This window comes from Oncorhynchus keta, chromosome 17, assembly GCF_023373465.1.
Source record: "Oncorhynchus keta strain PuntledgeMale-10-30-2019 chromosome 17, Oket_V2, whole genome shotgun sequence".
NCBI lineage: Eukaryota > Metazoa > Chordata > Actinopteri > Salmoniformes > Salmonidae > Oncorhynchus > Oncorhynchus keta.
Genome location: NC_068437.1, coordinates 44888246 through 44911936, shown reverse-complemented (window position 1 = coordinate 44911936; position 23691 = coordinate 44888246). Strand labels below are relative to the sequence as shown.

The following is a 23691-nucleotide window of genomic DNA, read 5'->3' as shown; positions in this document are numbered from 1 at the left end:
CGGTCCCAAGAAACAAAGAGATCTTCTGTTGAATCTGACAATTAATCTTAATGGTTGTACAGTCGTCTCAAATAAAACTGTGAAGGACCTCGGCATTACTCTGGACCCTGATCTCTCTTTTGACGAACATATCAATGACTGTTTCAAGGACAGCTTTTTTCCATCTACATAACATTGCAAAAACCAGAAACTTTCTGTCCAAAAATGACACAGACAAATGTATCCATGCTTTTGTCACTTCTAGGTTAGACTACTGCAGTGCCTTACTTTCCGGCTTCCCGGATAAAGCACTAAATAAACTGCAGTTAGTGCTAAACACGGCTGCTAGAATCTTGACTAGAACCAATATTTTTTATCATATTTCTCCAGTGCTAGCCTCTACACTGACTTCCTGTTAAGGCTAGGGCTGATTTCAAGGTTTTACTGCTAACCTACAAAGCATTACATGGGCTTGCTCCTACCTATCTTTCCGATTTGGTCCTGCCGTACATACCTACACGTATGCTACAGTCACAAGACGCAGGCTTTCTTTCTGTCCCTAGAATTTCTAAGCAAACAGCTGGAGGCAGGACTTTCTCCTATAGAGCGCCATTTTTATGGAATGGTCTGCCTATCCATGTGAGAGACGCAGACTCGGTCTTGACCTTTAAGTCTTTATTGAAGACTCATCTCTTCAGGAGGTCCTATGATTGGGTGTAGTCTGGCCCAGGAGTGTGAGAAGGTGAACAAAAGGCCACTGGAGCAACGAACCGCCCTTGCTGTCTCTGCCTGGCCGGTTCCCCTCTCTCCACTGGGATTCTCTGCCTCAAACCCTATTACAGGGGCTGAGTCACTAGCTTACTGGTGCTCTTCCAGGAGGGTTGCGCCACTTGAGTGGGTTGAGTCACTGACGTGATCTTCCTGTCCAGGTTGGCGTCCCCCCTGTGGGTTCGTGCCGTGGGGGAGATCTTCGTGGGCTATACTCGGCATTGTCTCAGAATAGTAAGTTGGTGGTTGAAGATATTTCTCAAGTGGTGTGGGTGCTGTGCTTTGGCAAAGTGGGTGTCCTGGGGTATCATCGGACGGGGCCACAGTGTCTCCTGACCCCTCCTGTCTCAACCTCCAGTATTTATGCTGCAACAGTTTATGTGTCGGAGGGCTATGGTCAGTCTTTTTTATCTGGAGTATTACTCCTGTCTTATCCGGTGTCCTGTGTGAATTTAAGTATGCTCTCTCTAATTCTCTCTTTCTCCCTCCCATCTCCTCGGAGGACCTGAGCCCTAGGACCACCTGGCCTGATGACTCCTTGCTGTCCCCAGTCCACCTGGTCGTGCTGCTGCTCCAGTTTCAACTGTTCTGCCTGTGGCTATGGAACCCTGACCTGTTCACCGGACATGCTACCTTGTCCCAGACCTGCTGTTTTCAACTCTCTAGAGACAGCAGGAGCGGTAGAGATACTCTGAATGATCGGCTATGAAAAGCCAACTGAAATTTACTCTTGAGGTGCTGACCTGTTGCTCCCTCGACAACTACTGTGATTATTATTATTTGACATTTGAACATCTTGGCCATGTTCTGTTATAATCTCAACCCGGCACAGCCATAAGTGGACTGGCCACCCCTCATATCCTGGTCCCACTCTAGGTTTTTTCCTAGGTTCCGGCCTTTCTAGGGAGTTTTTCCTAGCCACGGTGCTTCTACACCTGCATTGCTTGCTGTTTGGGGTTTTCGGCCGGGTTTCTGTACAGCACTTTGTGACATCAGCTGATGTAAGAAGGGCTTTATAAATACATTTGATTGATTGATTGATACAACCCAACCAGGTTATCCTGTCTGCCAGTGTCCATAATATAGGCCTGTGTGTGATTGAATAATTCATTTGTGATTAAAGTCAAATGAAAGTTACCACCCTGCTATCAGTTACCACCCTACAATTCAAACATATCAGACCTGATTTATTCCAGGAAAGAAGGGATGATTGCATTTAATTGAAATTTGTGGCATATTGGGAGAATTTATGAAGAGTCCTGTCACAATTGCCCTATGCTAACACTAATAATTGTAATACATTGGTTTTAAAGCGCCTGTTAAATATAAAATAACAAGGACACTATACAACAAAGTATAAGAGAATAAATCAAGGATAAAAACAAAATTGTGAGTAGCTTAATGTCTCTTGTGTTTGAGATCTAGCCAAGGCATTGGATCTAATGCTTAGTGTACACAGAAGGTCTGCTCTGTATGTGGCTGGTTCCCAGGAGTACTCTGAGGCCCCACAAACACATCCCCATTTCACCATAACAGGTACACTATAGTGTTAAGGTGAGAGGCTAAGGCTCAAAATAGTAAATATGTTTAAAAACAATAACTCTCGGAACTTGTCAAGATGTAACACATATTTGATGGGATTTCAAATGCAATGTTTTTTTCCCTCCAAATTGAAAATACATTTGTTGATCAAGTTTTTGGTCAAGGTAACTTTGAAAGTAACCAGTTGGTTCATACAATGTTGCATACAAATATACAAAATAATCCAGTCTCAGGTAAAAACAAAAAAAAAGTTAAGTCAAACCTTTACATTCATGCTTTCAGCCCTCAAGACAAGCCCTCAAGCTCAAGAAAAATAATTGAATTACATTCTGGTTTAAATGGAGAGGGAATTTCTTTGAAACCATTTCAAAACAATGCACATTTTCCTTTTTATTTTAAAATGTTTTGAGGATGGTCTTTTTCGTATTCCAAATATCTGTATGCACAAATTCGCCTCAAAGCTCTCATTCTCAAAAATTCGAACCATAACATTCGCACACATACTGTGTGCTAGAAGTCCTGCCAAACAAGGTAGTTGTAAAGTCTGGCTGGTTCATGTCACTTTGTATATGTAGGCGATGATGTCTAGCTGGTACTGCGTATCTTAAATGCTGGCTGTAGCTTGGATGGTAAACTCTTTGGCAGGATTCTGATTTTCACTTATTCGCTCTCCTTGTTTCCTACAAATAGAAACAGATTACTTATTTTTTATCCCCTGCTTTTCCCACACGAATACCACTTGTTGGACTTAGAAACAGTATAAAAGTAAACAGTAATCTTTGATTTCAAATGATGAAACCAGGGAGTGTGAGTGGGTGGTACGTTTAATGTGTCCAGTCTCTAGGGGCTCTGTGCCAGTAATATTAAATATCTTCTGGTTTCAAATGGCCTCTATTCCTTGGTTGGCATTCATTTTTCTATGTGAACCAGTTTTCACAACCCCGGATTGGGGGTTGTGTTTAAAACAGACAGGTGCTGTACACAGTGACTTTGTGACTGATCTCCTGCAGCAGCTCTTTCACAGCCTTCTCCAGATCCACCAACTGGTTGGCCTTGTCTTCCAGAGTCTTCTGGTTGTCCTCGTAGGACTTCTCTAAATCTGGATGGGAACCAAAAAGGAGAGATCCTACCGTCAAACTACTTGCTCATAATCACAGGATGTGTAGTATCCCTCCACACACCGGCTTTATAATCAGAACATGTAGAATGTCATGCAGTGAATACACACACTTGAGAAGAGAAAGTTAGAGGGCCTGCGTCATTTCATGTTCAACTCTTGATTGGGAAAAGTGAATCAACATGAAGATGGAGATCTCATAGGTATTACAAACGGATCATGTTTATATATCCACTAAGAAGACACCATTGAAAAGTAGAGTCTGTGTAGTGTAATGTTTGTGGTAATGCCTGCCTCAATGCGTTGTAAAGACATATCATGGTTGGACCCTAAGGGTGTGTGTTTTAGGTAGTGAGTTGTGATTGTACACTGAACAAAAATCTAAATGCAACATGCAACAATTTCAAAGGTTTTACTGAGTTACAGTTCATATAAGCAAATCAGTCAATTGAAATAAATTCATTAGGCCCTAATCTATGGATTTCACATGACTGGGAATACAGATATGCATCTGTTGGTCACAGATACCTTAAAAAAAAGGTGGGGGCGTGGATCAGAAAACCAGTCCGTATCTGGTGTGACCACCCTTTGCCCCATGCAACACATCTCCTTCACATACAGTTGATCAGGCTGTTGATTGTGGCCTGTAGAATGTTGTCCCACTCCTCTTCAATGGCTGTGCGAAGTTGCTGGATATTGGCGGGAACTGAAACAAGCTGTCCTACACGTCAATCCAGATCATCCCAAACATGCTCAATGGGTGACATGTCTGGTGAGTATGCAAGCCATGGAAGTACTGGGATATTTTCAGCTTCCAGGAATTGTGTACAGATCCTTGTGACATGGGGCCCTGCATTATCATGCTGAAACTTGAGGTGATGGCAGTGTATGAATGGCACAACAATGGGCCTCAGGATCTCGGCACGGTATCTCTGCATTCAAATTGTCATCGATAAAATTGTGAATTGTGTTTGTTGTCTGTAAATATCTAAATAAATGGTCTATTGATTCTCTATCCTCACAACAAAATCTGCAGAGCTTCGATGATTTGGTCTGCGGTTGTGAAGCCGGTTGGACATACTGCTAAATGATCTAAAACGACGTTGGAGGTGGCTAATGGTAGAGAAATTAACATTACATTCTCTGGCAACAGCTCTGGTGGACATTCCTGCACATTTTAGAGTGGTATTTTATTGTCCCCAGCACAAGGTGCACCTGTGTAATGCGCATGCTGTTTAATCAGCTTCTTGATATGCCACACCTGTCTGGTGGATAGGTTATATTGGCAACTGAGAAATGCTCACTAACATGGATGTAAACACATTTGTGCCCAACCTTTGAGAGAAATACGCTTTTTGTGCATATGGAACATTGCTGGGATCTTTTATTTCAGCTCATGAAACATGGGATCAATACTTTACATGTTGCGTTTATATTTTTGTTCAGTGTATTTTCATGCAAGGCGCTCCCCAAGCTGTTGTGGAAGATTTATGTGGTGCATGTCTATGTGTGTGTGTGTGAGAGTGTCAGTGTGTGTGGATAGAGACCTGTGTGCATATAGCCAGTGCAGGTATGTGTGTGTGTGTGTGTACTGTACCTTTCAGTAGCTGTAATTTGTCACTGGCCTGTAGCAGAAGGTCTGTGGCTTCCTGCTGTAGAAGCTCCGCCCTCTTCTTGGCGTCGGCCACACCCCCGGCCTCCTGTTTGATCAGGTCCTGCACGGTGCTGTACTTATCCTTCAGCTCCGACTCCAGGTCCTGCACGCACACACACACACACACACACACACACACACACACACACACACACACACACACACGCAATTTATTGTGAGAATGACAAGGATGAAAAATAAAACAAACTCTCACATAACCACAAACTCTCACATCCCAATTTAACACAAAGTAGCTCACAAACCTTTTTGACCTGCTCAGCCACTTTGTTGATGCTCTCTGCATCTCTCTCGGTTTGTTCAGAGCAAAGCGAGGTGTTCTGTGCCTTCTCTCTGAGCAGTGTGATGTCTTTCTCTAACCACAGCAGCCTCTGGGTGGCGTTGTTCAGCTTGAATTCTGAGTCTGCTGTCTCCGACTCCACCTTTTCAGACATAAAGACAAGCACCGGGTGTCTTAATGGTATACTTGTACATTTTAATGGGTCAAATACCTTAGCTGTGCTCGATTTAGTTTTCCCGGTACATGGAACCAATGGATTAGTCCCAAAAGTTCAAACTTGCTGTGTGTGATAAAATGGAGGATGTTGACTCACTGAGGACAGGAGGTCATTTGTGCCTTTAATGTCAGTGGTAGCCTGTTTGATGGCCTCGGCTGCTGCTTTCTGGGCACGCTCAGCCTCTTCCAGAGCCTGCTTCACCATCTCTGCTGTTTCCCTCACATCTGTGGCCTCTTTACTGTGGGACACACACAGAGGGAGAAAATAATAAGCCCACCAAGCACCAGAGTGTGTGTGGAGTGCCTGGCATTGCGCACATGCCTCATCATCTGTGCTCCATTCAAGGATAATCTTGACAAGTGTGTGTTAGTGTGTGTCACCTAGCTCTGCCTGCCTGCTTCAGTAGGTTCTCGGCTCTCTGCACATCGTCAGCACTCTGGTTGAGGATAGTCTCCACTTGGGCCAGGTCTCGCACCCTCTCCCTGATCTCGTCTGTCAGATTCTGGAGCTGGGCTGGCGTGCTGGGCATCTGCATGGCCAGCACCTCGTTGGCCACTGCCTCGATGCTCTCCATGTCTGCTGCATCCTCTAGGGGGTGCCACAGGAGAGACAAGGGTTGTACTAAGCTTGTGAAAGGGACAGTTGTACTAAGTTTATGAGATACAATCTTCTAGAATCTATGAGTGAAATTATTTATTTAATTGAAATTACAATTGAACAGCTAGATTGTACCTTTAAGCCACAGGTTAGTAAACATAAGTAGTTGATTGGAGGAGTAGACATACGTGTGAGGAAGTCTCTGATCTGTCGGATGAGGCTGCGCAGCTCCTCATTGCTCTGGTCCACGCGCTGCTTGGTCTGGTTTGTCTTCAGCAGCACGTCCTGGGCACTCAGCTTGGCCTCGTCTGCCTTCACCTTGGCCTCTGACACCTGGACACATGATCACAAACAAACAGGTTAGGAACCAAAGTGGGTGTATGTCTTGTCTAAAGAGAGTTGGTTAATTTTAATTCAAAGACAGGATCTCACCATCTTGGAGAGCTTGTCCACCTCCTCCATGGCCATGAGGATTTCCTGGTCAAAGTCCTTGGCCTTATGCCAGGCATTGTTGGCCAGGGTGACCAGACCGTTACACCCCTCACCCCCACACCTCCTGTTCCCCTCAGAGTCCACACAACTCAGACCCCCGCACGGAGAGTCTGCACACGCCTCACCAGCTGGGCTGCCGCACGTCTGCACGTCAGAGAGAGGCCCGGTAGAGTGAAAAGAGTTGCCAAGGTCAAATGTGATCTAAGCATATGCATCTTGACAAGTTCAAATGGGATCTAAGCATATGCTTCTCATTCAATCAAACCTATCATTCTTCCTGACCTACACATAAGCTTTGATTTAACAGCTCAAGAAAATGTCTTGTTTTCGATGGTTTTATCTTGCAAACTGGGATTTGATTGAGTCTGATCTCTGTCAAACTCAGATCAACATCAGCAAGCCAGTTTCAGGCCAGTTATGGCCTTAGATGGCCTTACCTTCTCGCTGAGTTCTGATAGATCCAATGTCTCCAGCTGATCCGCCAGGTCATCCAGTCTCTTGGAGTGTTCTTCCTGCCTCCTATGGAACTCGTCCCTGGTGTCGTTCATCTTGTCCTCCGTAGCTTGTCGTAGAACGAAAGAGCTCTCCACCGGGTTGCCTGGGTCGGTGGTGGAGGCGTTGGCCTGGGCCCCAGCAGCCAGAGACTGCTGGTAGTACTTTGTGACACTGTCTGTCGCTCCTGTCATTACAAAAACAATGTTCAATTTCACAGAGTTGACAAATGGAAGTATAATGAACATGAAATTGTATATCACAATCATCAACATGTCAAACAGCCTTGTCCCAGTCCCTTACCCCGAACATCAGAGTTCTTGATGAGCTCCACTTGGTCCAGCAGCTCCTTGACGGTGCGATCCAGTTTCTGGGCGTCCTCTTTGAGAGAGTCCAGTTTGGTGTTGGTGCTGTTGTCATCAGATGATACTTGGGCCAACGCCTCCTCAGTAAGGTTCAGCTTGTTGCTCATCTCTTCCATTAGATCTCTAAAGAACAGAAATGGATCATACAGAAATAATTAGTATATTATTGCTCTTGATGTGTCTACTACTGTTTTTGCTATTGATAAATATTGTCAATGACCCATTTTGACCCCACTTACGTGGCTTGCTCCAGTAGCTGCTGTATCTCTGACAGTGGCTGTGTAGCTAGGTTCTGGGCCAGGATAGTTCTTATGGACCTGGCGCTCTGCTCCATGTTATCTATGGCGTGTTTGTATGGTCCGGTGATGCCGCTGGCCTTGATGGTGTTCACCTTGTTGACCAGCCTGTGGGTCTGGTTGGTCAGCTGACCTACGATCACATCCCAGTCGGCGAAGCACTGGTGGCAGCGTTCGCAGTAGGGGAAGGTGCCAGAGGAGCCCCGGGCGCAGAGATTACAGCGGGGACCAGACACGCCCTCCAAGCACACACAGTGACCGTTGGCCTTGTTGCACTGCTGCTCGGCAATGCCTTGTGGGTCACAGTCGCATGCTGCAAGGCAATAGGAAACATAGGTTTTACTACTAGTATAGCCTTTTTTTCATTCAACTCTAAACTATTTCAGCATGACTCAAAAAACCACACTTTTTCTACAACTCATTTTGTTCCATCCTGATCCTGACTGGTCAGTCACCCTCCAGGGATCCTAAATGGGAGGGAGACATTTCAAACAGGTAGATGATGTCCCATAACAATGGACAAGAGCCTATAAAGCAGTCTTACAAAGCCAGGGAAGTGCTTTTAAGTAGCCCGCCTCACTCTCGCTAGACATCTTGACCTCAAAGGACATGTCTGTCTCGTCAGGTCAACTTACACACTCATTCAGTTTATTGGCATCCTCCTAAAGTCATTTCAAAGTGCTCCACTGTGGAGATGGGAAAGGAGCTCCTGTTGCTTTATGGGTCGTAACCTTTATAGGTTTGTAATCACATGTTAATGTGTCAAGCACAGTTGGCACCTTGTTGTAAGCACCTCTGAAATGTGGACTAGCAAGCCTAACCTTTGAATCTAATAATAGTTTTGACTTAATTTTCATTATAATTCAAGTTCTTTAATGAGAGCCATATTGCATTTTAAATATACTGATAAGCCCACATGTATTTCTGGGTGAGTGTCCATTGGGAGAGTTAAGAGTGGACAGCTGATGTATTGACTGGTGGATAAAAATGTTTTTTCGGTGGAGTTTCAACTAGTAAAGATGATGTCAGCTGAAATTCTGGTGAGCCAAAGATCAATGAACCACAGCCATCCACATTAACCCAGTGACCTTAGGGGGGCTGGTTGAGTGAATAGGATGGGATGGAGAGAAGGGGAGTGGAGGAGGAGGAATGGAGAAAGAGGAGGATGTTTGCCCACTTCAAAGCCTCGTTACGGGAAGTGTGTAGAGTGTGTGGAGAACAAAGGGGCCACCATGGGCCCCTACAGACTCTGCAAACAACCCCCCAGGAACCATCGATGACAACCATATATCTAACTGTGGTACCTCCTGTGTTTACTCTTACACACAAATTTGAAGAATCTATGGTGAAGTGTACATACTTTCTTGGATACACCACACACTTGTAGAACCACAAACCTTTACAAATATGTAGATGTACACACACACTGAAAAAGTACTTTTAGTCACCTCAGGGTGCTAAAGCAACAAAAGAGGAGGGGAAATGGGGGCTTAGATGTGTGGCGTAATCCTCCTATAGTTTTGTAAGGCATGAGGGTGAGGGGCCTGGGCTCAGTGGAAATATGTAATGAATGTGACCTGTCCTATTGTCCCCCGTCTCTCTTCCTCTGTGCGTTAACTGGCTGTGTGGGGAGTCAGTCACCAGTCTCCATTATCAGCAGACAGGGGGGACAAAAGGAAAGGTCACATTCATGACCCCATACGCCACACTACAGCACCACCCCTGAAGGTCCCCATTCACACAGCCCCACCCCCCACTGCAGATTAAAGCACAGCCTCTGTTTACACCGGGTGATGGCTTTGACACACAAAATGGCCACATAGGCCAGGTACGGAAGGGAGGTAAATATTGACCCTCACCCCCTACCTGTCAAAATTAACAATGGCCCTCATTGCAGATTGAACACACTACAAGCAATATGTAGAGGGAACTGGAATCCATGGCACAATAAGACATGGCTGATTAACGCAGGCTTTCTGCTGTTTCTAACAAAATTACACACATTTTTAATAAAGGCCTTTTATAGAAGATAGCTGGACCTCTTTTCTTTCTTTTCTACACAGCATCTGTTGTATGTTACAGATCAGATAAGATGATTGCGAGCAGGAAGGGTAGGGAAATTCCAGCTGTTTTTGTGACATGGATCCCAACATGGCTTCTATTCCTCTGTGTTGGGGGATGATGGGGGCACATCAGTAAACTACAGCTTTAATGGTCTGCAGCTGGAGCAGTCTTTCACCAAGTGCCAACACAGAAACACACATGCACACACACACCCCCAAAGGCTTTGATGAACAAGAAACAGTAGACATGGCTCCCATAGACAGAAAACTGTCTTCAAATAGTAAACTGATGTGATTAAAAGGGTCAAATCACTGCAAAAGCCACAAAAAATGGCTGGAGGTGCACAAGAAAGTAAACTGTGATATCAATTAATGTGACCACAAATTGAGCAGTTGACCATTCCCTCCCTTCATTGAATTGTTCGAAATGTACAACATTACTATGTTTCCAGAGAAACTAACATACCACAAACTAACAGGGATCTGTACCATTTGAAGCTAGTTTTAGTGTAATGTTTGGCTGTTGGACTGACCCAGATTAGGGGTATGTCAACATTAGTTGCGGTAAATGAGGTAATCCGATATCAGGGAACCAGAGCAGACTTCCTTCTCCAAACAAACAGTCAGGACTGTCAACACAGATCCTTCTCCGCAGAGCGAAGAAACACAAACCTTTCCGGCATGCAACACTCCCTGCTAGTAGCAGCAAACCACAAGCCTGAGAAAACTGCACTGTGACGGGACAGCAAGGACTTTTATGACGCAATTGACATGGTGCAGCCTGCCTGGAAGGAGTTCGATGTTTAAACAGCTGTCAAAGTGACCTCTGCATTTTTAGTTTGATCACAATCATTTTCTAATTTCATTGGTAACAATGTATACAGAAGTTTAAAGTAGATTCAACTACCACAGTGGGCCATTTGTAGCCACTGCACGTTTCCACTCAAGGGACTAGCCTACATCAGAAGCCAATTCATGTGTCCTTCAGTAGATAATTAAGCAGGCTGCTCTGCTCCAGTGACGCTACCCTGGGACAAAGGGTCCTTTCTGTCAGCAGCAAGCACTGTGTTGGACAGCTGTCCCTCCAAAAGGACACCCCATCAGAACAAAGGTGCATTGTGGGGGACGGCGGGATATTGGGAGGCTCGGACAGATCCCCCGCCTGTTCGTCATAGAAACACAGACGTCGGGTGAGAGAGCACATCTGGCCTTAATATTGGCTCCCACAGTAAGGAGAGGATGCTGTGAGTTTCTCCACCACAGCTGAAACTCCTACACATTCCCATGATAAGAGGCTAGAGGAATGAGGCTGCTTGTAATATCTCAGTGATTAACACTAAAGGCCTGCTTTGTGTGTGTTGCAATTTAAAATAGTTGGGTTTGAGCTTTCTCACACACACACACGCCTGGCACGCAAGTGCTGCTGCTGATTGAGATGTGGAACTCACCATTGCATTTGACTTCAGGGTCTCCCCAGAACAGCTCTCTGCACTCCTGACACATTTTACCCCCAAAGCCAGGTTTACAGGAGCACTGGCCACTCAGCTGTGGACAAAACACATAAATATTAGTAATGTGACATTAGGATAGGATTAAAGAGACAGGATTATTAAGACCCAACAGAAGAAGGGTGTGGCCTTGTGAGAACTCACCTCATTGCAGGACGTTCCAAATGAGTGGTTGGGGTCACAGTCGCAAGATTCACAGCCCCTCTTGCTGGCCATGTTCCAGGTGTCGGGGGCACACTGGTCACAGTGCTGACCCACCACATTTGGTAGACACTGGCACTGCCCGCTGCCCAGATCACAGTGGCAGTCGCCCACCGCCGGGCACGTGGCTGGGTTGGTACCCAGGTGGTTACACACACACTCTGAGGGAGAGAAGAGACGTCGCTAGCAGGTTAGCAATTGGACAATGACAACCACTCACATTGACACATAAAGAGTTGCAAGTTCACTTTTTTTACTCACTTCTGCAATTTTGTGTGAGGGCATCTCCATAGTAACCCAGCTTGCAGCTGTGGCAGCCTCGACCCTCGGTGTGGTAGAGACATTTGAGACATTCACCCGTCCTGGCATCACAGGACTCCTGGTCCAGCATGTCAATGTTGTTGTTGCACTGGCATGGTTGGCACTGCCCGCCGTTCTCATGGGGATTTCCATAGTAACCTGGGGCACACTCCTCACATCTGGCACCTGTAGGGGAGAGGAAAACATAGAGGAAGAGAGAAGAAACGAGAGGTAAAAAGGGGGAGGAGAGAGAGCAACGTGCTTAATTAACCCTTCACCAAAAACAGTGTCATCCCTCACCTCTACAACAACACATCTTTTCAAGCCATATATCAAACTGTAAGTGTACATGGCCGGCAGCTACACATCATGGAAAGTCACCAAGCTTCCACACTGTAACATGAATGCATACAAATCTACTGCTTCCTAGGAAACAGGTCTGAACAGAAGCACTTTGACATGAGTAATCCTGCCATGCGCCGCTAGACTGCAAACTCTCCTTCCAGACTCACATCAAACATCTCCAATCAAAAATCAAATCCAGAGTCGGCTTTCTATTCCGCAACAAAGCCTCCTTCACTCACGCTGCCAAGCTTACCCTAGTAAAACTGACTATCCTACCGATCCTCGACTTCGGCGATGTCATCTACAAAATGGCTTCCAACACTCTACTCAGCAAACTGGATGCAGTCTATCACAGTGCCATCCGTTTTGTCACTAAAGCACCTTATACCACCCACCACTGCGACTTGTATGCTCTAGTCGGCTGGCCCTCACTACATATTCGTCGCCAGACCCACTGGCTCCAGGTCATCTACAAGTCCATGCTAGGTAAAGCTCCGCCTTATCTCAGTTCACTGGTCACGATGGCAACACCCATCCGTAGCACGCGCTCCAGCAGGTGTATCTCACTGATCATCCCTAAAGCCAACACCTCATTTGGCCGCCTTTCGTTCCAGTACTCTGCTGCCTGTGACTGGAACGAATTGCAAAAATCGCTGAAGTTGGAGACTTTTATCTCCCTCACCAACTTCAAACATCAGCTATCCGAGCAGCTAACCGATCGCTGCAGCTGTACATAGTCTATTGGTAAATAGCTCACCCTTTTTCACCTACCTCATTCCCATACTGTTTTTATACTGTTTTTATTTATTTACTTTTCTGCTCTTTTGCACACCAATATCTCTACCTGTACATGCCCATCTGATCATTTATCACCAGTGTTAATCTGCAAAATTGTATTATTCGCCTACCTCCTCATGCCTTTTGCACACATTGTATATAGACTGCCCATTTTTTTCTACTGTGTTATTGACTTGCTAAATTGTTTACTCCATGTGTAACTCTGTGTTGTCTGTTCACACTGCTATGCTTTATCTTGGCCAGGTCGCAGTTGCAAATGAGAACTTGTTCTCAACTAGCCTACCTGGTTAAATAAAGGTGAAATAAAAATAAAATAAAATAGTTTACAGGGTGCTCTATACATCTTGGCAAGTGGTTGTTATTGGCTGCCTACCTCTGTATCCAGGGTTGCAGATACAAAACACCTGGTAGTGAGAGTCCAGACCGTGGTAACATCCACCGGCATACTGCCGCCCGCTACCTGGCCCGTCCGGACACATGCAAGGACGACAGTGGTCCCCTGAACCCAGGACAGGGTCGCCGTAGTAACCTTCCAGACACCTGTAGAGAAAAGGCATACGGTGGTTGGTCATAATCACTCTATCATTCACATGCATGCCTATAATATCTAAGTTATCTATGTTTTAGGAGACTGATTGACTATCTATTCTAATGCCGACCCATCCAGCACATACACTAATGAGCCTCCTTGACCCCTGACTCCTCAACCAAGACTAACACTTGTCTGACCTCTCACAGTTGTGCCCGGTGGTCTGTTCTCGGCAGTCCAGGCATTCTCCAGAGTAGGGGTCACACTGCTCAGTGTGGCCATTGCAGGTGCAGGGGCGACAGTTGGGGAAGCCCCAGTGTCCCGGCAAACAGTGGTCACACTGACGGCCGTACACCCCGTGGATACAAGCACACTGGCCAGTAGCCTCATGGCAGAATACATGCTCCGATCCCTGGGGATTGCAATCACAGGCTGGGGGGAGAGAGCGCCAAAGAAAGTGATGAGTGTCAGATTCAGTGCCTGTATTGTGCAATACAAAACACATGCACTCAGTCACTTTTCATTCAGTCAAACTCACATCTGCAGCCACTGGGTCCAAACAGGTAGGTGGCAGGAGAACATTTGTCACAGTTCCTGCCTACTACATTGGGGCGACACTGGCATTGCCCGCCGCTGGCATCACACACCGTGCTGAGAGAGCCCTGCGGGTCACACTGGCATGCTGGGAAAACAAATACAGGAGGAAATATTAAAGAGAGCGTGAGAGAGGGAGGGGATGGAATTAAAATTTAGTTGAACACATAATCTGGAATGATATGTTCAAATGGGGGCAATAGTTGCTGCTGGATACATGAGTAAAGTATTTCACCCAAGCTGTTTTGAATATGGTATAAGTACTAACTGTACATAGAACTCTGGTTAACCCTTTGTCTCAATACATCTTGCTTCTGACATACTAATAAAGGTTTGTTTTATTAATTAAGGCGACTGGGGTATTTAATCAACATCACTTTTTATATATATTACCCTTACAGGCTGACAGGGCCTGTAACCTTCTCAATAGACGAGTGGAAAGAAAGAGAAAGCCAGGGACCAGACATTCCATAGAAGACATTGAGTCCATGTAGAGGAGAAAGACAAGTGAACTGGTATTCACTGGGTCACATCATGGGAGTGGGATTTTAGGCTAGCATGGGCGTGTGTGTGGTGTGTGTGTGTTCAAGCTTACGTACATGCAACCTTACAGAGTGTAAGTGTTGTGTCCCTATATCCACTAAACATCCCCCCAAGCGGGTACTGACATGCTCTAAGCCAGACTCTGCCCAAACCTAGACTCCTTCAACACTATCCTCTGAAGTCTCTGCTGCCCTCATAAATCTGAAACTCCTCTAAACCACTATTGTTTAAGGGGACACCACAGCAATGTGGGAACCTTCAGATCTAGGATAGGCAAATTATTTATGGGACTAGATTATTGCACGCAGAACTTGAAGACTGTGGTTAAGACTCTCTGATCGTTACCAACTGCTAAGACTGGGGTAAGACTTAAAAGGGGCGGCAGGGTAGCCTAGTGTTTAGAGCGTTTGACTAGTAACCGGAATGGTTGCAAGTTCAAACCCCCGAGCTGGCAAGGTACAAATCTGTCGTTCTGCCCCTGAACAGGCAGTTAACCCACTGTTCCTAGGCCGTCATTGAAAATAAGAATTTGTTCTTAACTGACTTCCCCACTAGTTAAATAAAGGTAAAAAAATATAAAAAAAATATAAAAAAAATTTAAAAAGGGACCTGCGAAACCACATGATTTGTAAAGACCTGCAGCAATGTGTAGATGAGGGACCTACATCTGTGCAGGAGACCTCAAAAAACCTGCTAAGTGAGACAAGATTATGTGACTTTCACAGCTGGGAGGATTTGAACTCATACTGACTGCATTCCCAAGAAGAAAATGTATACAATAAAATCATATCATATTTCAATAACAATTCATTCTCATTTAACTACATGTTGCAATTTAAGTGCCATGATATAAATGCTATGTTTAGTTTTCCTTGATGCTTGCATGTGTAAGAAAAGTTTTCCTCAAGATAATAGAGTATTATATTTGACTTCATCTTTTACATTATGTTATACTCTTGTAATCTAATCAGACCACCGACATGAATAAATCCATGAAATCTGTCCTACGATAGCATGGACCCGTATATACTACTAGACTGGCAGCAGAGACATGTTCTCACTCTGTCTGGCAGGGTAAGAGATTTAGTGCTGTGGCGGGCTGAGAAAGTTCCTCTGTGGTCTTTTCAGTGTGTCAAGATCCGAGAGGGCTTATAATCAAGCTTAGGGCCCCAGGGTCCAATACAAGTCCACACATGAGGAGAGTAGACAGACATAGTGTAACTGTTGATGAGGGACATTGGTTGGAAACTGAAGACAACAGTAATATGCCAGAGGCACAGGAAGGGATAAGGTACGGAATGAAAGGAAAGGAAATAAAGAGAGAAGAAAAGAACGGGATTGAAACAGCTGATGTATAGAGGAGAGAAAATATAATTTTAGTGTAGGGAGTGTACGAGGAGATGGACTGAGGATGATTGTCAGACGGAGGTCAACATTGGAATGAAATCCTGTCATTTCCAAACAATGCCGACCAGGGTCAATTGTATGTGATTGACACACAAACTTTATGACAATGACCTTTAGTTAAGAAACCTTCTTTAGTTAAAGTGGAACTGGCAGCGTTTTAACTACTTTGCAGATATGAAACAAATAGGCAATCATAATATCAGTGAACATGTTTAAAATCCCAGTTTATGCTACAAAACCAACTACATAAAAATAGGTTATATTTGAGTCAAAATTCCATGACGTTGAGTAAGCTATTGTTGTCAGAATAGATGGATGCAGTTCAATGCATAATTAATATAGCTAATTCACCAATACATTTCTTGGTAGTCCAGCAAATATTGCAATCAGGTTGTAAATCACAGCTGGCCTGGTACATTGTTTGCTGCCTCCAGCAATTCAGGTTCACTGTTTCATTGACTGAATAATTTGGACAAAAACAGACAACTGTAAATAAGGCTGGGAATGTCAATACAATCAAACTAGCAAGGGCAATGACCAGATAACATGGCTAATAGGCTAGCTTATCCATTTATGTAGCAAGCTAAAAACACAGAGCCTAACGTTAGCTAGCCAACTCGCTAGCTGCTGGGAGGATGTCTTGTTATTTGATGAGTGGACGAGTTTTTCGGTGGCTACAGCTAGAGATATAGGTGTCATTTGGTTAGCTAGCAAGACATGCAAAATTTCTAGCTATGCTGAACTTGAACGACAATCCACAGTTAGCATATCTCTTAGTTGTCAATCAAATCTATCTTGGCCAGGTCGCAGTTGCAAATGAGAACTTGTTCTCAGCTAGCTTACCTGGTTAAATAAAGGTGAAATTATTATTTTTTAAATGCAGTTAGCATTAATCAAATGGGCGGACGGGCAGGCAGGCAGGCAAGTTCCCATTCAGTTGTCAAAACGTGGGTTGAGAAATCAGTTGTTGTAAATTCAATTGATTGGACATGATTTGGAAAGGCACACACCTGTCCATATAAATAAAAATACAACTTTGATTTAGGCCCCACAGTTGACAGTGCATGTCAGAGAAAAAACCAAGCCATGAGGTCGAAGGAACTGTCCGTAGAGCTCAGAGACAGGATTGTGTCGAAGCACAGATCTGGGGAAGGGTACCAAAAAATGTCTGCAGCATTGAAGGTCCCCAAGAACAAGGTGGCCTCCATCATTCTTAAATGGAAGAATATTGGAACAACCAAGACTATTCCTAGAGCTGGCCTCATGGCTAAATTGAGCCATTGAAAAGGGCTTTGGTCAGGGAAGTGAACAAGAACCTGATGGTCACTCTGACAGAGCTCCAGAGTTCCTCTGTGGAGATGGGAGAAACTTCCAAGGACAACTATCTCTGCAGCACTCCACCAATCAGCCCTTTATGGTAGAGTGGCCCGATGGAAGCCACTCCTCAGTAATAGGTACATGGCAGCCCGCCTGGAGTTTGCCAAAAGGCACCTAAAGACTCTCAGCCCATGAGAAACAATATTCTCTGGTCTGATGAAACCAAGATTGAACTCTTTGGCCTGAATGCCAAGCGTCACATCTGGAGAAACCTGGCAACATCCCTATGGGGAAGCATGGTGGTGGCAGCATCATGCTATCAGAATGTCCTTCAGTGGCAGGGACTGGGAGACTAGTCAGGATTGAGGCAAAGATGAATGGACAAAGCACAGAGAGATCCTTGATGAAAACATGCTCCAGAGTGCTCAGGGCCTCTGACTGGGGTGAAGGTTAACCTTCCAACAGGACAATGACCCTAAGCACACAGCCAAGACAACACAGGAGTGGTTTTGGGACAAGTCTCCGAAAGTCCTTGAGTGGCCCAGCCAGAGCCTGGACTTGAACCCGATCTAACATCTCTGGAGAGACCTGAAAATAGCTGTGCAGCAACGCTGGCCATCCAACCTGACAGAGCTTGAGAGGATCTGCAGAGAAAGAATGGGAGAACCTCTCCAAATATATACCTTTAGTTAAGATACCCTTTTAGACCCTTAGTTGAGAAACACATACATGAGCAAATGGTGCCATACCTTTAGCTCCCTGGTGCAGCAGAGCAGATACGCTGAAGATAAAGTTGCGGCAGATGTCTGTGGACGGGGTCTTCACTACGCTCTGACTGTTCTCCAGACAGCGGTAGCGCTGGAAGGTATTCCAGGCACTGCTGGTGGCCAAGTCACCGCCCTCAGAGCCAGTGAAGATCTCCAGGTTCTTACAGTGGGGCATCAGGACAATCTACAGACGGGGAAGAAAGTTACAGGAGATGGAATGAGATTTAGTATGGAGTCAGTAAGGGCCCAATCCTAATATGAAATCCTAGTAACTGAAATTTCTGCCTAAGTCTCGAATAGACATCGATGGATATTTCAAGCAAAAGTCAGAGTTGTGTCGATGTGTTTGACAGTGTGTGTGTGTGGGAACTAACCGAGTCGATGAGTGTATATGGGGACTGGACGTCACTGAGTGCGGAGTAGAGGGGCAGACTCAGACGAACAGTGTAGTTCATCCCTGCCTCGAAACACACTGGTCTGGGGAGCACTGCATATCTGAAGAGACAAGAGAGAGATGGATGTCAGAAAACACATGTTTAAAAATACACACACTAAATCAGTGTTTTCAAAGGGGAACCCTCAGGGCCCTCAGGGTGCATTCAAGGTAACAGTTCATTTTAAGACTACACAGACTCAGAGAATACCTAATATCTCACACCCACCCACCAGTTACCAAACAGTCCTCCTTCCGCAACACTGACAGAGGAGGCGGTGTGTGTTTACCGTGATCCGGGGTGGAGGGATATCATCTGGTTGTCGTCGTCAGGCATGGTGTTGGCACAGCGACTGTCAGCTGAAATCACACTGGGCCGCATCACCGTCATCAACACCTCCTCCCACTGGTCTGGTAACTATGGCAACGTAACAGGTACATTGGTAAACAGGTAAACAAAAGGGATGACAGGACCATGACAAGCAGCGACATTACCTAACATAATCAATTAAGTAAAGAAAGAAATGAAAACCCTCTGACACTCATGTGCCCTGGAGTTTACGTCCATTGGGAAGGCAGTATGTTCTGGGACTGACCTGAGGCTCGTAGCGGATGAGGATGTCGTACTCCATGGAGTGGGGGATGTTGTCGATGAAGAACTCCAGGTAGGCCCCCTCTGGAACATTGACGAAACCTATCCCTGTCCAGGTGGGGCTACGGTCCTGAGGGTGGGGTCTCTGCACGACTGTCACACCCTGGAGATAGAGAGGGAGAAAAGAGTCACGGATTAGTAGGGAACACCCATGATCCCAGAAGAACTTAGAAGAAGAAAGACACATCAGGGTCATTGGCCAAAGGTAGAAAGGTAACTCACAGGTCCAAATTTGGCGTCCTCTGCCTCGTAGGTGTAGTGGTCCAGGGCAATGAAGTAGAAGCCTGACTCCACCTGGTCACAGCGCCGGCCAAACATGTGTTCTCGACACACACATTGACCAGTCTCCTGGGAACAACTGGAGTGAGAGAGGGGACAGGGAGGGAATGTCAGGGAGTTTAATCAGAGTTAAAAAAGTGTTCATCTTAGTGTTGCATTCAAGGTAACAGTTCATTTTAAGACTTCTGTGGCTGTATGAAAAGAGGCAACTATGAAGAATCGTTTAGAAATGATATATTTTTTAAGTGAGGCATTTAGATTAACAAATTAGCCGGGTGAACTTTGAGCTCACTCGTTATTGATGGCTCCACCCAGGTCACAGTCACATGGTCTGCAGCCATCCATGTCATTGCTTAGCCCCCAGTGCTGAGGCTGTAGGACACACAAATACACACACACACGCACATTGTTAAAAACAACCCTTTAATGACACCCATCTATACACAATACCCCACAATGACAAAGTGAAAACATGTTTTAAGACATTTTTGCATATGTATAGAAAATCTTATGCATAAATATCTAATTTACATAAGTATTCACACTCCTGGGTCAATACTTGGTAGAAGCTCCATTGGCAGCGATTACAGTCTTTCTGGGTAAGTCTCTAAGAGCTTTCCACACATGGATTGTGCAACATTTGGTCATTATTCTTTTTTAAATTCTTCAAGTAGACAGAGCCAGGTTTTACTCTACAGTACGTTTAGCTCCATTTTGTTAAAAAAAATGTATCCTGAAAAAAATCCCCAGTCCTTAACGATTACAAGCATACCCATAACATGAAGCAGCCACCATTATACTTGAAAATATGGACAGTGGTATTCAGTAATGTGTGGTTTTGGATTTGTCCCAAACATAACACTTTGTATTCAGGACAAAAAGTAAATTGCTTTGCAACATGTTTTGCAGTAAAACTTTAGTGCCTTCTTGTAAACAGGATGCATATTTTGGAATATTTTTATTCTGTAAAGGCTTCCTTCATTTGAATCTCTCAAATAAGTTAGTATTGTGGAGTAACTACATTTTTGTTTATCCATCCTCAGTCTTCTCCTAGCACAGCCATTCAACTCTGTAACTGTTTTAAAGTCACCATTGGCCTGATGGTAAAACCTCTGAGTGGTTTCCTTCCTCTCCGGCAACTGAGTTAGGAAGGATGACTGCATCTTTGTAGTGACTGTATTGATACACCATCCAAAGTGTTATAATAACTTCACCATGCTCAAAGTGATATTCAATGTCTGCTTGAAAAAAAAAATCAAACTACCAATAAGTGCCCTTCTTTGCCAGGCATTGAAAAACCTCCCTGGTCTTTGTGGTTGAATCTGTGTTTGTAATTCACTACTCGAATGAGGGACCTTACAGATAGTTGTATGTGTGGGGTACAGAGATGAGGTAGTCATTCAAAAATCATGTTAAACACTATTATTGCGCACAGAGTCCATGCAAATTATTATGTGACTTGTTAAGCACATTTTCACTCCTGAAATATTTAGGTTTGCCTTAACAAAGGGGATGAATACCTATTGACTCAAGACATTTCAATTTCTCATTTTAATTTATTTGTAAAAAAGACGTATATATAAAAAAATATATAATATTAATAACGTTGAAAAACATAACATCACTATGACATTATGGGGTATTGTGTGTAGGCCAGTGACTCCAACAAATATTCCATTCAGGCTGTAACACAACAAAAGTCAAGGGGTGTGAAAACTTTCTGAAGCCGTGTATGTAGTAGATGTGTGTAGCAGATGTGTAACTAGTGGCCATTGGTGACGTCAAATGCCATGAGATCATAAGTCAACTGTCTCTCACAGAGTGAAAGCGTTAACCTTTTGGTCCATCAGACAGCAATGTGCACTTTGATTAGCGACTCTTGCGTACAAAGTATATAAATCAGAAGAATAAGGTTCCTTACCATACATTGGTCACAGTCCCTCCCGGTGACCAGGCGTTTGCAGTAACAGACTCCTGAGTCTGTATCACATGGGCTCCCTCCAGGAACTGTCCCCAGGGCATTACAGGTGCAGGCTGGGAAAAACAACAATTTATAGGTATTCAAATAAAATGTAGACATCTTACTGCTTGAAAAAGCTACAGACTCCAATAACACATGAGTAAATGTGTGTGTGTGCCTTTACCCATGCAGCCCAGAAGGTGGTCTCCCAAGCCGTAATGGGCCTGTTTGCACTGGTCACATTGCTCTCCCTCCACATTGGGCTTGCAGCGACACTGGCCAGCGATCAATCCAGACGACACATCAGTCATCCTGTCACAGATCCCACCGTTCAGAGAGCCCACCGGATCACAGTTACACGCTACAGAGATGGGGAAACATCAGGAATATTGAGTTAGGCATTATGATGTAAAATTGAGTATTGTGAGTGGAACTGGGGGAGTAGAAAGCTGTAATGGTGACAAGCTAACAGGACGAAGAAACATTTGTGAAGTCCACATTCATGGAATGGAAGTCAGACTTAACAAGCAAAAGAAAATGGTCAAGCTCAGTATCGATGGGAGGTATTTGATCTTTCATAAGGAAGGTACATCCTCTTCAAGAAAGGTACACATTGTAATCTCTGAAGGTTATTTGAAAATCCCTTAAAAATGTTCTTACATCTGCTTGAAGAATTTAGTAGCTACTGTAGCTACCTGCAGGCTAACAATAATATCAAACTGAATACCAAAGGGGAGAAAAGGCTTACAAAGGGTGTTACAGCATTATCGGGAAAGAGCAAGCAAGAAAGACATTTCACTGTACTTGTGCAAGTGACAATAAAAAACTTGAAACTTGAATGGACGTTCTCTCTCACACACCACAAACACAAAGACTCAAAACACTGGTGAGACAAGTGTGAAAAGCCTAACAAGTCCATCATTCACACATCAAAGCAGAGTAGGATGAAGTTCTCCCAGATGCTAATCTGAGGTCAGCATCCCCTGAGGCCTGAGGTCAATTTCTACCTAGAGCCATGAAAGCCTAGGGGGGAGGTGACACATGAGAAGGGTCTCTCTCCACCCTACAGTGGTTTGGAGTTAAAAGGAGACCACTGGTTTGGCTGATAAAGCTTCAAAAACCCAGGTGTTCCCTCTCAGATCCAGACCACAGGCAGGATCAAAGAGCCAGATGGGAGGAGGAGAAAATATACAAATATATTTCTGAAGCGAGACAGACAGAGTCACGGATGAGATGAGGGAGAGCGGGAGTGGAAGAGTGGAACAAACAGTAGAGGGTAAGAGGTGGAGAAGTAATGGGGAGAAAATAACAGGATGCATAGATGGAAAGATGGATGGAGATAGAAAAGACTGGGTTTGGATGGTGGGGTGTGGAAGAGTTGAGGGGGTTGGAGTTTGAAGTTCAATGTTCAACCTACGTTCACAGATACTGGGGTGACGGATGTCCCTCTCTGGGTGCTGGAAGTAGAAGGGTTTGCACTGTTCACAGTTGTGTCCCATAGTGTTGTGCTGGCACTCATTACACACACCACCGCTCACGTTACCCGTGGAGACGTATACTGCCATGTCGAAGTGACACGAGTCTGAGTGCTGGTTACAGTTACATTCTGCAGAGAGAGAGACAGATTGGGGGAAGGGAGGGGGGCAAAGACAACATGTTGATTCACAGTGTTTATAAAAAAGGCAGTTGGATGGTTGTAAACGGTCTGAGCAGACACTGCAGCCTGTCATCACAAATTATCAATTGAAAGGGGACACAAACTATAATATTCCCCTTTGGGAACTCTTTATTAAGACAGTTTGTTAGCTTAAGGTGGCTTACTTTTACAGGCGTTGGTATTGCGTCCCTCGGCTGGTCTCCAGGGCAGGTCATGGTAGAAGTCCTGACACTTCTCACAGTTCAGCCCCATGGTGTTGTGGTTGCACATACAGTGGCCATGGACCTTAGGGAAAAAATACAGAGACAGAGGTGAGAAACTAGCATTAATAAGCACTTACAAGCAGTGAATAAGCCATTACCTCATTGCTATGCATGTACATGAACGATTTATTGATATCCACCTTAAAATGATTTCACAGGCCATATTCAGGGTTTAATAGTGCAGTTCAGGGACCTATCAACTACTGTGCAGAGACTGAGGCCTCAGTGATATTTGACTGTGCTCCCCTTGACCATCAT

The 23691-nt window shown here is 44.7% G+C and overlaps 1 protein-coding gene across 1 annotated transcript in view; it reads right to left on the bottom strand.

Annotated features, from left to right (window-relative positions):
- Positions 1–1945: 1945 nt before the first annotated feature.
- Positions 1946–23691, bottom strand: part of LOC118395910 (laminin subunit beta-1-like) — a 35684-nt gene continuing 13938 nt past the window's right edge. Inside the window, exons 8-33 of the mRNA XM_035789992.2 lie at positions 23335–23455; positions 22931–23119; positions 21698–21874; positions 21475–21587; positions 19846–19925; positions 19497–19632; positions 19219–19377; positions 18913–19040; positions 18564–18684; positions 18172–18373; positions 14100–14243; positions 13762–13993; positions 13406–13572; positions 11851–12075; positions 11533–11750; positions 11329–11425; positions 7761–8130; positions 7460–7644; positions 7102–7343; positions 6605–6808; positions 6361–6505; positions 5956–6163; positions 5672–5813; positions 5324–5500; positions 5004–5163; positions 1946–3388 (exon numbers count right to left, since the gene is read on the bottom strand). Coding sequence (XP_035645885.1) covers positions 3249–3388; positions 5004–5163; positions 5324–5500; positions 5672–5813; positions 5956–6163; positions 6361–6505; positions 6605–6808; positions 7102–7343; positions 7460–7644; positions 7761–8130; positions 11329–11425; positions 11533–11750; positions 11851–12075; positions 13406–13572; positions 13762–13993; positions 14100–14243; positions 18172–18373; positions 18564–18684; positions 18913–19040; positions 19219–19377; positions 19497–19632; positions 19846–19925; positions 21475–21587; positions 21698–21874; positions 22931–23119; positions 23335–23455 — 4482 coding nt within the window. The 3' untranslated portion in view covers positions 1946–3248. The remainder of the gene's footprint in view (positions 3389–5003; positions 5164–5323; positions 5501–5671; positions 5814–5955; positions 6164–6360; positions 6506–6604; positions 6809–7101; positions 7344–7459; positions 7645–7760; positions 8131–11328; positions 11426–11532; positions 11751–11850; positions 12076–13405; positions 13573–13761; positions 13994–14099; positions 14244–18171; positions 18374–18563; positions 18685–18912; positions 19041–19218; positions 19378–19496; positions 19633–19845; positions 19926–21474; positions 21588–21697; positions 21875–22930; positions 23120–23334; positions 23456–23691) is intronic.